This window comes from Ylistrum balloti, unplaced genomic scaffold (genome assembly GCF_031769215.1).
Source record: "Ylistrum balloti isolate Yb309-2 unplaced genomic scaffold, AGI_CSIRO_Ybal_v1 Utg369592, whole genome shotgun sequence".
NCBI classification, from domain to species: domain Eukaryota; kingdom Metazoa; phylum Mollusca; class Bivalvia; order Pectinida; family Pectinidae; genus Ylistrum; species Ylistrum balloti.
In genome coordinates this window covers 894,282-911,586 of record NW_026781877.1, presented here as the reverse complement: position 1 = coordinate 911,586, position 17,305 = coordinate 894,282, and the positions used below count along the sequence as shown (strand labels likewise).

At 35.7% G+C, this 17,305-nt stretch overlaps 2 protein-coding genes across 2 annotated transcripts in view; both read left to right on the top strand.

Moving 5' to 3' along the window:
- Positions 1-17,305, top strand: part of LOC132544935 (zinc finger CCCH domain-containing protein 10-like) — a 101,221-nt gene that overhangs the window by 9,431 nt on the left and 74,485 nt on the right. The window lies entirely within an intron of this gene.
- On the top strand, positions 16,007-16,408 carry LOC132545134 (rRNA 2'-O-methyltransferase fibrillarin-like). The gene has a single exon (XM_060208811.1). It carries the CDS (start codon positions 16,007-16,009, stop codon positions 16,406-16,408), a length of 402 nt encoding a protein of 133 aa, XP_060064794.1.

Genomic DNA, 17,305 nt, shown 5'->3' with positions numbered 1-17,305 from the left:
GGTGAAATATTTTCCTAGACTGTGATAAGGCTATATGATAACAGCAGGTAAACAATATTACGTTCCATCATTTAGAATTCTGCCAGTTTTCAGTCAATATGTTCATTTGCACCTGAAAGACTTTGACAGGTAGTGTGGTTTTATTTACCGTTAGTAATTCTAGATACAGGTAAGTGTTGAACACCCTCTGTCATTAAATGCCTTGTTTCACCTGGATCTAAACAATCTCTGATAAAGCGTTTTCTAGAAAATCAATTTGTGTAAATGATAGCGCAGGTTTTTTGTGTGGGTTTGCATGGCAATTATCACCCAAGAGAAACCACCAGTAAATTTACAACCTTCGTAATTTATTGTAGAAATTTCATATAAAATTCAAGGATGAGTTGAATGTTTTTTTATCATCGCTGACAAATTGAAAGTTACAATAAATCGAAACATGGTAAAAATATTAATAAATAGCTCCTGCACATATTCATAAATCTTCCTGTGTTTTTAGATTAGAAGTTCAATAAAAAGTCCATTGAGGCCTTTCTCTTAGGATCCACTTTGCCACAGAAATGTATACAAGTCTGCGTTAACAGGATCGGCTTCAGGGTTCTACTGTTTTAACTATTACGCAAGTAATTTATTGTTATGCTTTTCTACATGCCCTCTGGTAGAACATACATTTTTATGGCGGTTTTTACTCAGTTCCGACTTTTGGACTTGAATCCCCATCAGCGCTCCTTCTCCACAGCAGATGATATCTGTATTTTAGATGTGTTAGTTGTCTGGGTTGATACAAGCTTTCCTGTACCAACATTCTTCGTCTCTCTTTGGTCATATATTTTCTTTGTTATCATCAATACATTATATATCTGGTTTGTTTACTGTCAATGAGTTGGTGAGGGTGCAAGGATAGGTAGGTGGCACTGTCTCTGTGGCACAATACTATAGAACTGACACCTAATTGACTAATTATATTTCTCTAGATCACGACAACACTGTCTACAGAGCCAGATATAACTCACATTCAATCCAATTTACATGTATATACCCAACTTTGTCTTACATGCAACTGTTTGTCAGTCTGGTATACGATCTGTGGATTCGGAATTAACAGCTGTAGGAAATGTCTACTATATCTCAATGATATATCTCACTCAGCCACATATCCTTCTTTCTACGGTATATTAGTTAAAAATTATATCCTAAATCATAATGCTTTCAAATTTGTGTCAGTAAGAAGTAATTTTATCAATTTCAAAACCAAATAATAATCAGGTTATTGTAGATACATATATAAAGTTTTAATTTAATTCTGGAATGACAGGGCTGAGTACAGCCAGTACTAGAGTATAAAGTTCATTTTGGTTTCACCGCCACTGCTGTATCAGATTCAGCCTCCCTGCCGGTATTGATGGCAGATAAGATTGACAATAATTCACCAATCTCTAACCCGATTTATAAACTTAGTAATTTGTATCATTGTAATGATGACTGTTGCTGAAAGCCTTGGGTGTTTTAGGGATTGTCAAGACGACGACAACAATCTCTCATCTATGTCATTAAAATACAGCTCTCAGCTCTGTAGGCTCCAAGTGTACACAGGATGAACCTGAATGTAAAATTTCAAATTATGTAATGTATGTCTGAAGCTTCTGTAATCTGCAAATTTCAATAAAAAGATGTTACAATGAAATTACAGGACACTGTTTAGTTTTAATAAATGTTTATTTCAGGACTTGTAAAGAGAGGAAATTAATGCAAAGTTAAACAACTGTTAATATAAAGGAAGCAATGAAACAGATTTCACATTTTTTTGATGGTTCAGAATTGAATCAAATGAGAATAAGAAAAAACAATATCACCAAACAAACTTTGAAGTAGTGTGGTAATTGTGTAAATTGAACAATGAAAAATATTGGTAACATCTTCTGAGTTGGTACATTACAAGTTTTAGTTGTAACATTTATTTTTCAAGGGTGATTAACAATTAATAGTTTTTGTTAGTTGTAGTAAATTTTTGTTGCCTTCAAACATTTTCACTGATTGGTATAGATAATCGTGTCTAATGTGGTTATAGGTAATTAAATTGTCCCCTAGTTTTAAATGTTTTAAATAGTTTTAAAACACAGTATTAATTGAAATATAAGGTACATTGTGTGTCAGAAAAGAAAAGTACAGATTGAAACTTAGACTAGCTACCAACCCCTAAGTGAAATATCTTGTTGCATTTGTCTTCTTGCTTACCTCCCCTTCCTTTGAAATTTAAGAATCAGGCCTATCTAATAGGTCAGAACTATGAATGATTTTTATACTTCTCAAAATTAATCTGGGGCGCATAGAGAAGCCACATGTCCATTTATCCATCCTTTCGTGCCAGGAGCATAACCTTGCCAACATTTTAGGAGGGATCATAAAACTTGATGTTTGCGTTGGTCATGCTATGACAATGTGAAGTGTACTGATTTCAGGGCCGACAACCTTTCGCTTAAAGAGTTATTGCCCTTGGTTAAAATTTCATATGTCTAGAGAATAACTTTACTATCACTTAAACTAAGACAATGAAACTTGGTGTTTACATTAGTCATACTCAGACAATGTGCATTGAGCCAAAGCCTGGGCCTGAAACCCTTCATTACAAAGTTGTTGCCCTCTATTAAAAACATTTGTGTCCGGAACATGACATTGCTTGTATTTAAGTTAGGGAAATGCATGGCCAAAACCCTTTAATTACAGAATTATTGCCTTTTGTTAAAATTTGTTTCTAACAAAACATGTTTTTTCCGAGCATTCATCAGTTTCTCTGATATTCTATAGGCATAGAGAAGTTCATGATAAGGGAGGAGGTGGCATTATTTTTTTTTTTTTTCATTTATCACCATTTTCATGTGGACTCTGTCTGACATTAGTGTACCTATAAGTCTTCAGTCATCACCACTCTGTCAGTTCTATCAAAAGTTGTATTTTAACAAAACTCATTAAGGTTAGAGTGTATCTCAATTTTTTGTCACTGTCTTCTGGAGTCTTTAAGTGCTAGTAATACGTTGTCCTAGGGGTCGGGACCTTCCATAAAAGTACATTTTTCCAATAATGGCTGGTCGCTATCAGCAATGACCACTGTTTCTGTTGGCTGATCATGTTGACTGGCTGGGCCTTGGTCCACGTTCAATGGTAATTGATTCTTAAGGAGCTGTGTAATAAACTATCTACAGGAAATGATTTTGTGTCATAGTAAAAACAGATAAATGTTATCTATGTGCTTCTGAGAATTTTCTTTGATAAGTAGCACAAAAGTCCATTACATCTACTTCAGAATGTACATAATCCTATCTATCAATCTTGTCTATCTTGATTTTTGAATTTTTACAAACAGAGATATGGGTGGTTTTGGTGGACATACGAAAAATCTTCAGACATTCTTATGTTTTATGTTTGATGTTAGTGTCATGCATAATTCGGGAAAAAAAATAAACATATACTTAAATAAGAGAGTAGACTTGTTCACAGAATCTTAATTAAATAGCAAAATAAAACAAGCCCAAATGTGAACAAAAGAGAGATTTATATGCAGACTCTTGAAAAAATACTATGCAAATCAGACCCAAGGGTGTTCTGAAAGGGTTAGAGTCTTCTGCTTCATCCACCACACTTGCCATGTAAATCTAGGTCAGTCCAAGAATTAACATCATGTTATCAAATGTGAACAGCATTCCTCCAATCACTATATCCCTACAGCTTTCTGTAATTACATTAGGATACAAAGCTGTAATTTCTAGTATTTGTTACTTGTACAAGCCCAGTGATAATATGTCAGAGGATAGTGAAAAGCTGCCGTAGAATTGGAGATTTAGATGGAATCGTGTAGCAGATGGACATCTTAATCCATAGGAACGTGATTACAACATAAAAATGTCTGCTGGTGTGGACTGTAAGTCTGGACCAATATATATGTTTACTAAAGGTATAGAGTAAATGAAGCCTCACATTTCTCTGTCCTTGAATGAGAACTTCTAAGGTAAAAAAAGTCCAGCCAAGTTGAAAGAAATCCTTGAAAGTTTTGAGGACCCTATTTTGTTGAACTGTACCATCCTAATTGATGGCGTTTCTGAGGGAGACATTTGTGTTTCTCTTATATGAGAAAGATTGTTCACACTTTCATATACTGTAAAAACATATATTTTCATGGGTTTCAAATTTGTGGTTTTCCAATAATATATAATTTTGGTTTCATGGATAAATCTGATTCACAAAATCCATCAGTACTCTAATTTTTGTTCACTTTTTCTATGTAACTTATTTTAGATGTATAAAGTCATGGATTTAGAGTACCAACAAACAAAAACAAACAAAAATTCTCAAAAATGAATGATTTTACAGTACACTGGTGTGGGATATCCTTGTTTCACTTTACTAGAATGGGAGTAAGGGAAGATAATCCATTTCTTCTCCTTCTGTGTGATGTCACAGCAATGTCACAATGTTATATTGTGATCAGTATAGTACATCATTCCTGATATAGACATTTTAAGATTACACAATAGATTCTGTTGATCTTCAGTATTGTTGACTGTATCTATATTAGAAATATTTCATCCTAACATAGACAGTCGCAGGTGTTGGTGGCAAACAGAACTAATTCCCCGCTGCATATGTAGGTGTTTTGTTACATACACCTCACAGTAATCATCCTTATATTGCCAGAGCTGGTATCGTTCAAATATAGGACATTTAATTTTCTGCTGAAGGTACTTGTACAAATCCACAGGGAATTCATACAGACAGTTGTTGGACAGGTCAATTTATGGGGCCGGATTGGTCTACCCAAGTCAGATAGACCCTATAGGTGGACATAGACAGCAAACTATTATATTACACAATTATCTGAACAAGATGAAAATTTACAGCCCTAGTATGGATCTTTAGTGGCAGATAAATACAATAAGGACCAAGTGTATTAAGTATTAGTGTGGGGAATAGAAACAGGAAGAAATGTAAGCCCAGATGTAATGATATATAAAGTGTTTGGTTGTACAAGGCTTCCATACTACATAATGTATATAAAATGTTATGTAGATAAAATGTAGATACAACCTGTCAGAAATCAGAATTACAGGATTATCAATGCTTCAACATTACTTTATTGACATCCTCACCTTGCTGATGGGGGCTGAGCCTTCTTCACTATTGAATTTTCCACTGAAAATTATGAAAAATGAATTGACTTGAAAATGTGTGTTGTTGGGCGTGTGTTCTCATCTGTCATTAACTACCGGTATTGGAACCTTGAAAGATCACGAAACAGACAAGCCAACAGGGGTAAAATAGAATTTCTAACCAAGATACACAGTGTTGAATGCCATGATAGATTTTATGTCTATCATTATACACGTGTGTAAGGCACACTGCTGTGCATACAATATCAATACCAGATCTCATTGGGCCAAAAAAGAAAAATCTATGTAAGCAATTTTTTCACGGTTTTTAAAAGAAAAAAATATTGGAAGATTTAGATTGTTGGAAAGATGAAAATCATTTATAACAAGGTGTTCTTTTAGTACCATTACTACCTGATATTTTATACTGAATTTTGAAATTCTATTGAACTTTCAGATTATCGTTACTATTTGTTGGAAGGGGTTAAAATACATGTTACCATACATTGTTAGTAAGAATATACATTGGTATGTAACACTGAAAGTTGTCAGTGCTGTAGCAGCTTCAGATAGTGAGATTTCAATCAAACTTCACACACTCAAAAAGGATCATGCAATAAATTACACAAGTCAAGTTTCAGAGTTGAAAGGTCAAGGTCAAGTTCACCATTACTATTTTCAGGAAATCCTTGTCAGCACTAAGTGGCTTCATTCCTTGAAGGATTTGATCATACTTCACACACTCGAAAGGACGATAGCATTTGTAAAAGTCAGATTTCAGGGGTGTTTTAGTGACTTCAGTTGAAGGATCTTGATCATTTGATCATGAGTGTCCATCAGCCGTGTCTGAACCATGAGGGGATTTGTATTCTTTGTTATGCATTGTTTCCTATGGAATTGGACCTGGTCATAAAAAGATGGAGTTACTGCAGATCAATGTGTGGGTGTCTGTCCTGGCAGTCTGTTGACTATGTAACAATGATTGATGTTCAGTTTATAGATAAAAGAAAATAGAATAAATCCATCCATTTTTCCCTACCTGTATGACAATATGTTAGCATCCTATACAAATATCAAAGAATATGTTAAATATGGAGTTTAATGTAAACACGGTTAGATGTTCAAAGTAAAATGTATTTTTGTAAGTATATTCTCGCTTACATTGTGATGGAGCTAAACTAGATTAAATGTCTAGCTAAAATTTTAAAAAGCTATGAAAATAGATGTAGGTCACAGTGACCTATATTTGATATGTAGGTTTAGTATTCCTGAGGGTATATTCACTTTCAATGATAGCTGAAGTACAGGTAGCTAAACACAAGTCTAGCCACGGCATCATACAGATAAGCTGAACCATTGTCTGACCAGGGCAATGTATAGACAAGCTGATCACAAAATCTAACCAAGGCATTGTACAGACCAGCTGAACACAAAATCTAACCTAGGCATTGTACAGACAACCTGAACACAAAATCTAACCAAGGCTTTGTACAGGCCAGCTGAACACAAAATCTAACCAAGGCATTGTACAGACAAGCTGAACACAAAATCTAACCAAGGCATTGTACAGGGCAGCAATACACAAAATCTAGCCAAGGCATTGTACAGGCCAGCTGAACACAGAATCTAACCATGACATTGTACAGGCAAATTTATCAGGACATTGTACAGGCAGATGTAAAACAAAACCATGTACTGGGACATCAAATGTTACACATTCCGGGACACCAAATGTTATACATAATGGAACATCAAATGAGGCTGGTAGTCTTGGGTTTGTATGTTTAGTAGGTTTATTGCCCAGTGAACAGCCAAGGTCATTTATAGACAGTTGTCTCCTTGTAGTAGCTAGTTGCTTCATTACTGAACATTTCCCAATTGTAGTGAAATGCTTTTGTTGCCAAAGACAGTGCAGGTCAACAGTTTCCTGATGTCAGCTTCACTGAGAAACACTGCCCAAGGTATAGGATCATAAAACACATCTCAGACATTAACTAGAACACTGTGGTCTCTAACTAAAGACTGCTATTTAATGTTGGTTAGAGGGGAGACTTGTATTGAGTTGGTGTGTTCAGTTGGTGAAAAAGGTTTGTGTTATTTAAAGAAAGCTTAAGGTGATTGTTTAAATGACTTCTCAATACATATGGTAAGACTCACTAAAGTAATCTACATGTATGTGGAATGTGATGGAGTCAGGGTTTAGATTAGTGCAGACTTCATTGTCTGTTCTTTAGATAAATGGTGTGAGATCTCCGGAGACTAAGATCATAACAACATGTAGACAAATCTGCTTTTGGCAGAGTTTTTTTTTAAACTTTCCTTCTTTGAATTATTACAATGCATATTTCATGTACTGTTGAATAACTTTTTAAAAATTTCTTGGAGTATGTGGTAAGAAACAAAGCCATATTATGCCCTTCATACATTTATCACACATAGCTTTATATAGTGTATTGGGACTTTGATCTAAATTATACATGAATAGACATACAGTGAACAAGGCTAGAGCCATTTACATGATGCATTATAATGTGTATACTGATTGGAGAGAAGGAGGAGATAGACATCATTTACACTGAATGAAGAACAGAGGTATATAAATAGGCATTTCCAAATGCTGATAGTGTTTGTATTTGATACTTATTTGCACCTTCATTTTACTAAATGTATAATTTCAAATTGTTTAACTAAGACTTAAAGTTCAACAACTCACTCAAAAGCTAACAAATATCATTCCCTGAAATTTTGTCATTTATAAGGGAAAAGGTGTTGATTGAGTGACAATACCAGCTTAATGTTCAGGGGGAGGTAACCCCACTTCCATCCAAGCTGTCACAGTGTCATGTGGTCATCAAGGGGAGGGAACCTCTGCCCAAGTCCATTTCCATCCTGTCATAGTGTTGCTCACCACTGTCAGAGAAGAGACAATACAGTGTGTCTAATATACTGTTAGCTTTACAGTTTAGAATGACCAAAGAAGTGAATGGGGAATTAAGTTGGAAGGACGGGAGGAGGAGGGGGAGGGGACCTGATTGCAGCTTGTCATATAGTGTTCAGTGCCTTCACTTCATGACCTCAAGCAGAAAGTGTGTGTAACCCAAATAGGTGCTGACTGTTATCTCAAAATCAGTATGGTTAGGAATGCAGTCATGTTACATTTAAAATGGACTGAATCATGTTCTCTTCCTAAGCACACCATGCTTCAGCACTTTTCCTCAGTCTTGATGAACAATTGATAGATGGAATTCCATCCTTCTCCAATTCTCCAAGAGCTGGATATGTTCCCCATGGATAAAATATTGGAGAAAGGATATCTACATAATTAAATGAACCCTTGAAAAAATCACTGACGCAAGATCAGAATGCTCATAGGGGGGATTAGTCTGTGTATGTTATGAGAAAGTGTGATTTAGTTATGTCTGTGTGGCTATATTCTAAAATAAGTATATTCTTTAAGGCATGTCACTTCCTAATGTGGTTATAGAAGCTGGTCTTCAAAAATAAGTCCTACAGTTGATCTAAATGATCCCCTGGTTCTGGAAAAAATCATTTCACATCATGTAAGACTTAATCTATCATTGTATATGTTGGAGTGTAATGCCTTACACTTCAACCAAGTGTTGGTGAAGAGGCAAAATACTTCTGGTGTTGATACTACATAGAAGCAAATTTCTTTTTTTTCTCTCCTTGGTTTGGAATGATATCTTTTTTGCCTCATTTTGGCAAGAAATTTTCCTATTTGAGAAGGAAAATCTGAGTGTAAATTGCAAATTTTCGTCTTTTTTTTTTTTTAAATATGAAATAATTTCAATTGGAAATCGAGCCCATCTCCTGTGTAAGTGGATTGTCGATATATAGATACAAGACAAAATGAATTATATGGACATTGGATGTAACAGAATGGTTTATTGGTGCAGTAGTAAAGCACTTGCCTTTTACCTTTGTGACAAGGGTTATTGTAAAATGAAAATTTATGCATGGATATTTTTTTTAATTGTAACTGGACTGTCAATACTTTTACAAGGTGCTATAACCGTCCAAAGTTGTCAGTATGTACAAAATAACATCAATTGTAACAGCTAGCTTAACATTTTGGAGCCCATTAATCCAATATTTATAAAGATATCGTCTGTAATAACTGAGAATAAGATGTAATGGCAGAATTGGAGACCCTGTTAATCATTCTAATTGCGAGGATGGTATCTGTAACATTTTTGAGTACAGCCCTGACTGCAGGTTCCTTTCATCTTTGTCAAAGGGATCAATAGTGTGATTTTCACCAATCTCCAGCTCAGTCAAACTGTACATCAGAATCACTGACTTGTTTAGAGTGTTCGGTACCGTGGTCACATACAGAAGTGATTATATTACAATTGATAATTTAAAAATGGTATACCAGGTGAGTGACATTTACTCACTACAGTAAAGGTAATAATATCATCTCTTGTACATGATGACATAAACATGCAATTACCTTAAACCTCTGTTGTCAATCTGAACTCTGAATCTGAAAACCATATGATACTGTAGGAAGTGTTCTTTGTTGACTACAGATCTGCGATTCAGTCTGTTGTAAAGTACAATATTGTATATTGGATCATGTGTGACAATAGGCCTAGACAGTTAAACAGACATCAAACTAGACATTATCAATCCTTCATTGTTCCTTCCACACCATGTCACCCTAATCCAATCAGTGGAATTGCCTAATGACAATCTGATCAATTTTCTCAAGGTTGATCATACAAACCCTTCCATGATAATTTATCTCCATGTTTCCCCATCACAAACACACTACTGCTCACATTGATCATACCAAATAGATATAATTGAATAGTGTGACAATTCCATGATAATTTGAATGAAATAGCCCTTATTATTGAATATTCTAAAAAAAAATCAATTTGTTGATTCAGGTGTGGGTTTTGATGAGTTACTGGGCAAGTATTGTTTGTATAGACAGTAGTAAGTGATACTGTTGATATTGGTGTTTGTTATCCATCACTGAGTGTCTGATAGCTTTTCAAGCCTATACTACTCCGACTTGATACAGATTTCTATGTGGTCAGTTTATACATGAAATAATTACATTTTGTCTGATCAAAGTATTAATTGTCTTTGGTATCTTTCCACACAATCTATTGAAATTTGTATGCAATTTGCAGTATGTTTGCAAATTTTTTAATATTTGTAATTTCCATGGGTGAAATTTAAATGTCACATTCCAAATATAAAACATTGTAAAATCACATTTACTGACCTCCACACTTTTAAACACCATATTTTAAGCTGCTCCATCTGTTTGGCGAAATAAAAATATGAAATTATTAATGAAAGGAAGTTTTACTGTTAACTTGTACCTAAACTGAGAGTAAATCATCAGGAGTCCTGATATTCTTCCAAAATAGAAAATGTTGTCACGTATCATGTTGAATTATGGGAATTCTAATGTTTAAAGATTACACACATAGGGGATTAAGTGTTTGATGCCTTTACACTATATTCTGTGGAATGATGACTTCTGAAAAATTTGCAATAAATAATTCTCCTTTGTTACTTCATCAGTATCTAGTTAAAAATGTCAAGGCTGTATATGTAGATAAATGGTGAATTTTACAAAATTTCTACCATTTAATTTATTTGAAAATTAAACCCCACATATACTTCATACTGTGAAGATGAATTCACCTGAGGATTTCTTGTTTGAGATAATGAATTAGATTTGTAATGTTTGTGACAGGTATAAACATAAAGCTTAGATTGCTAGATACAGAAAAATCATTCATTTTCATGGGGTGTTATTTTTGTTGATTTTATAAATGTTCTTAATTGACAAATTTAGATGTCTGTGAATTGTTCATATATTTTAAGTATAAGCAGATGTATTGAGCTATATCTATACATGTAATCATGTGGTCAAGAAAAAGGGATTTTTTTTTTAAACCATGAAAACTGTGCCAAAGGGAATGTATGATTTCACCATACATTACCTACCTTATAAATCTCTTGTGTTCCTTGAAACTCTTTATCAATAATTGGTGATTTTGTTAATTTGGTAACATGACATTACTTACTTGGATTAACCAAGATTTACATGGCTGGTGTTGTTGATGAAGCAGAAGACACTTACTCTTGAGGAACACCTAATCTTAACCTTTTCAGGAGTCTTTATGCAAATCTTTTTTCTGTTCATATTTTGCCCAAGTTTTATTAAATTTGAATTAAGATTCTATCGACACTACACCATGTCTCTTGTTTTAGTCCAGTTAGTGAATTAATCTTGACTAAATCTAGTGAAATTGTTAGTCTTGAAAGAACTTGAAATTAAGGTGCAGCCATTAATAGGTTTGGAGTTGTGTGAGTGTGTGATTACTGATTAGTTGATATGTTGTCCTGTTGTACGCCATTACACAGACAGACTGTATGTAAACTAACAGGTGAGGAAATGGGGGATATATTGAACAGACTCTAATTGCAGGTGAAATCTTCAAGTGCATGTTTACCTGAGTTGTCTGCACCTTCACACCATCAGCCATAGAAGTCCCTCAGGTGATTCAAACATTCACAGATTTACAGAAGTTGTTAGTGTTCACTAATACCAACAAAATAGCAACAGGTTCAACAATTCTAGGTATATATGTTTGTACATTGAATGTAATTACCAGCTGCAGAGTTGGAGGTGTGATATCATATGGCATATTTTGATAAGGGTAAAACAAACAGCAGGTAGACCTATAATTATATTGATATGTAAGTAAATAGGATTTGGTTTGATAAAAACACTGCAGGTACTTCTTTAAATAGCAGCTGATAACTATTCATTGTCTTCAGGTAAACAAAGATTCCTTAACAGGAAGCTCAGGTAATATAAAGGTAAAGGAAAACTAGAGAACAAGTTCGATCACAATTGATTGGTACATTGTAATTCAGAGAAATAAAACAAGTGTGATATGATTGGTCCATCGTGACAGAGACATAAGACATGCTTGGTTTGATTGGTCAATCGTGACAGAGACATAAGACATGCTTGGTTTGATTGGTCCATCGTGACAGAGACATAAGACATGCTTGGTTTGATTGGTCCATCGTGACAGAGACATAAGACATGCTTGAAACACATTCACAACCATTTTACCTGGCTGTTCATCAGGTATATTGTCAGATGTGTGGTAACACCAGGTATATTGTCAGATGTGTGGTAACACCAGGTGTATTGTCAGATGTGTGGTAACACCAGGTGTATTGTCAGATGTGTGGTAACACCAGGTGTATTGTCAGATGTGTGGTTACACCAGGTATATTGTCAGATGTATGGTAACACCAGGTATATTGTCAGATGTGTGGTAACACCAGGTGTATTGTCAGATGTATGTTAACACCAGGTATATTGTCAGATATTGTGGTAACACCAGGTGTATTGTCAGATATGTGGTAACACCAGGTGTATTGTCAGATGTATGTTAACACCAGGTATATTGTCAGATGTATGTTAACACCAGGTATATTGTCAGATGTGTGGTAACACCAGGTATATTGTCAGATGTGTGGTAACACCAGGTGTATTGTCAGATATGTGGTAACACCAGGTGTATTGTCAGATGTATGGTAACACCAGGTGTATTGTCAGATGTGTGGTAACATCAGGTATATTGTCAGATGTATGGTAACACCAAGTGTATTGTCAGATGTATGTTAACACCAGATATATTGTCAGATGTATGTTAACACCAGGTATATTGTCAGATGTGTGGTAACACCAGGTGTATTGTCAGATATGTGGTAACACCAGGTATATTGTCAGATGTGTGGTAACACCAGGTATATTGTCAGATGTGTGGTAACACCAGGTGTATTATCAGATATGTGATAACACCAGGTATATTGTCAGATATTGTGGTAACAGATATTGTGGTAACACCAGGTGTATTGTCAGATGTGTGGTAACACCAGGTGTATTGTCAGATGTGTGGTAACACCAAGTGTATTGTCAGATGTATGTTAACACCAGGTATATTGTCAGATGTATGGTAACACCAGGTGTATTATCAGATATGTGGTAACACCAGGTGTATTGTCAGATATGTGGTAACACCAGGGATATTGTCAGATGTATGTTAACACCAGGTATATTGTCAGATGTATGTTAACACCAGGTATATTGTCAGATATTGTGGTAACATCAGGTATATTGTCAGATATTGTGGTAACATCAGGTGTATTGTGCAAAGTAATTTGATTTAGTGGCATTGATCTCAATATAGGACCACCATCAGGCAACATTACAGTCAATAAAATCATCAAGTCCTTCTCAAGGAATCTTTATAAACAAAGGGTAGCTAAGGAGCTCGTAGCTCCCGGGATAATCTCCCAGCGTGGGATCCCAGTCTCCAATATTCATCTTTGTGTAACAGAATCTTATGTTGGAAATCAAGTTATTTGAGGTATGAAGAGGTTTCTAATTTTCCAGGAAAAAAAATTGTCAACCTCAATATCAGAAAATGTATCAGAAATATGAGAGAGCTTCTTAGAGGTTTTCCATCATTATGTGATATTAGTATTTATCAGACAGACTGTTACCACATAATAAGATGTAAGGCAAGACGGTGGAGTTTTAGTTAGTAGAGCAGCAGGGACACAATGTAAAATTAAAGAGACGTGTGGACCAATTCATTTTATTGGTAATACAGAAGACACGGATAAGCAAACATCTGATATTAACAGAATAAGTTATGAGTTGGGAGGGGAAATTTTATAGTTAATAACTTAACAGCTAGTAAATATTCATAAAGATAACTACGTAATTATAAATATGCCTTTTATATAGAATAGCGTACACGATAAACCTAATAAAACTCGAGAATGTATTATAAACATCGTTAATTATACATATACCTTTGATCGTAGGATGATGGGAGGGAAGTGGGTAAGACTTCCACAGTATAATTAGTTACATGGTGTATAGATGCTACAAGGTAACATGAAAACGTATGCCATCCTGTATTCAAGTTGTCATGTGCTCCCAGTATACACCAACTGAAATTGACTTTGTACCTTATTTGAACGGACAGTTCCTTGGAGTAGTGAGGTTTTCCTGCCTATATGGTATATTTATTACAGACTCATGTTTCTCACTGTGGTTTACTACCTCAGTGTTGTATACATGTTACAGTCTACCTTTGTTGCTACTATTTCATGTGTTTTTGTTTCTATTGACATTTCTTTAAAGTCTTGTCTTTTTATCCTTTCTCAAAAAAAATGTCTTGTTGAGTTCATTATTCTGAAATGTTATACATAGGTGTACAGTAAATTCTTTCTATGAAGGTTACTAAAAGGAATTTAAAAAATGGCCATTATTGACATGTTGCCTTTACAATATAGAGGTTTCAATGCAAGTTTGTCTTTACTTAAGCTAGTCCAACCCATATTAATTTGAATTTGTTTTTTAAAAAAAAAGCAAGAGATGATATTACATCAGCATATATGAAATTACTCTTATTTGATAGAGAGACAAAAATAAAAGGAAACTACTCATAACAGACACAAAAATAAAGGGAGACTACTCATATGGGACACCAAAATAAAGGGAGACTCATAAAAAAGAGCTCATAATACCACAGTATTTACTTCCTGTTGTCACAGATAGATATATAGCAGATTCATTTCTAGAAAATATACGAAATGCTGAATGTAACGAGGAATTGGGTCTGTAGAAGCCAGAAATTGGCTGGAACATTACCGGACAGTATAGTCATACAGCATCAAATTGTAGAGACTGTAGAATATGGGGCTGGCTAAGGATAAGGTCATATTGATTGCAGGTCTTTGATTACCTCTTCATTCCCTTCCTGTAGGGACCTGCTCTAAAGTACAAATTCTATACTGTTGTCCTAATCAAAGCCCTAACAAAATGGCTTCGTGTGATGTAATTGACATGGCTTGCACTTTTTGTAGAACAGACGACCATTTCAGATCTCAAGACTGCCATCCTGGTATTTTGATAAAACTTTCAGCGGGTTTGGTGAGAAATAAAAATCAGTTTATCTTGCTGGTCCTACACAAAAGTGAAATATAGCAAATGTTACTACAGATTGGGTGATTTATTTTCTAAGGATGGAGGTATATAACATGAGTGTTGGAGCTAGGAAATGAAATATACCAAACCTCCAGGCTAATTTGATTATCTGACTTGGCTGCAGGGAGGCCGATATTCTTGATAAACTATCATCGGGATGTGCTACTGATGAGGGCTATTAACCACAGGAGCAAGTTATTTTAGTGATACTTCCAAGGATAGATAAATGATTATTGTTGTTTTAATAATGAAATTGACATAGAACATGTTTACAAACAAAGTCTATTTATAAATAATAATGGTCTACATGAAAAAAGCCATGCAGACTTAATAGAAACAACAGCTTAGAGACACGGATGGAAACAGTTATTTACGTAGCTTAGAATAAAAAAAGAAATAAGAAACAACTAAATTAGTGAAGAGAAAAACCTGGATCAGCAGAAACAACTAAATCAGTGAAGAGAAAAACCTGGGTTAGAAACAACTTAACCAGTGAAGAGAGAAAACCTGGATGAGAGTCTGAATTAAAAACAACCATGCACCAGACACAGTATCAATGTCATTGCTGTTTTCTGCCATGGATATCAAATCTTAGAACATCGTGTGCTGTATTGAATAGTGCATGATGGCGTTGACCTGTTAATCCTTTTAGGGACATGTATAATTAATACATGCTGGTAAACTGCTTTGCCAGCATCACTGTCAATGGTGCAGATAATGAATTACACAATAATGAGGCAATGATGTAGGGGGAGGCCCATACAGGGACAGGGATGGAAGCTCAGAGAGTGAAAAGATGTCCCAAGGAGGGGGAGAAGCAAAGGGAGGGATGAGATGGCTAGGGAGGAGCAGAATCGAAGGGGGGGCAGGGAGAGGAGGCTCAGGGAGAGGAGAAGCAAAGGGAGGGATAAGATGGCTAGGGAGGGGCAGAATCGAAGGGAGGGCAGAGAGAGGAGGCTCAGGGAGGGGAGAAGGAAAGGATAAGAATAAAGAAGGGAAGGCAGGCAGGCAGGCAGGCAGGCGAGGATCAGGGAAGGGAGAAGGAAAGGATGAGAGAAAAGGAGGCAGAGGTAGCTCAGGGAGGATAGAAGGAAAGAAAAAAGGAAAGGTAAGGAAAGGAGGCAAAGGGAAGAAGCCAAGGGGGAGAAGGGAGGACAGGGAATGGGGACCCAAGAAAGAAGAGCAGGGAAGCCTTTAAGGGAAGTAGAGGAGGCCCAAGGATGGGAGGGAGATAAGCTCTTGGAGGAGATGAGAGGGAAGGAAGAGGAGTAGGGACAGGGAATGATGATGAGTCACAACAAGGTTGTCTATATGTTGTAGACACGTTTATAGTTCTTTTCACAAAAGTTATCCTGTAAGCAGAGACCACCTGTACTCTTAGGGGTTGCATGTTACCTTTATTTGAGAGACTAGTCCATCAAATCTGCATCTAAATTTTTTTTGGTTGGAAGTTAGATTCACATGCAGTATCTAACATAAACAAGATAACTGCACACTTACAGATTTCAAGTGCTAATTTGTTCTTTACCAAAGAAAATAAGACACAGCGTGAAGGATGCTGTTGACGTCCTATCAGACAATCAGTTGTACCTATTTCTCACTAACTTCTTACTTATCAATGTGTATTGCATTTTTTGTTTACAAATGTTACTATTTCGACATTATCACTGTCTGATTATTTAAATCGTGGTTATAATCTGACAGCAGCTGTCCACCTCTGACATGTACACCAGTTTAGTAGAGGCAGATACTCCCGGGTGGTGGTAGTACATACAGACAGTGTTAACATCATCAACCAGCTCCAGACACTCACATACCAGGGTTGTGGTAGTATGTACAGACAGTGTTAATATCATCAACCAGCTCTAGACACTCACAAACCAAGGTGGTAGTATGTACAGACAGTGTTAACATCATCAACCAGCTCCAGACACTCCCATACCAGGGTTGTGGTAGTATGTACAGACAGTGTTAACATCATCACCCAGCTCCAGACACTCCCATACCAGGGTTGTGGTAGTATGTACAGACAGTGTTAACATCATCAACCAGGTCCAGACACTCACAAACCAAGGTGTAGTATGTACAGACAGTG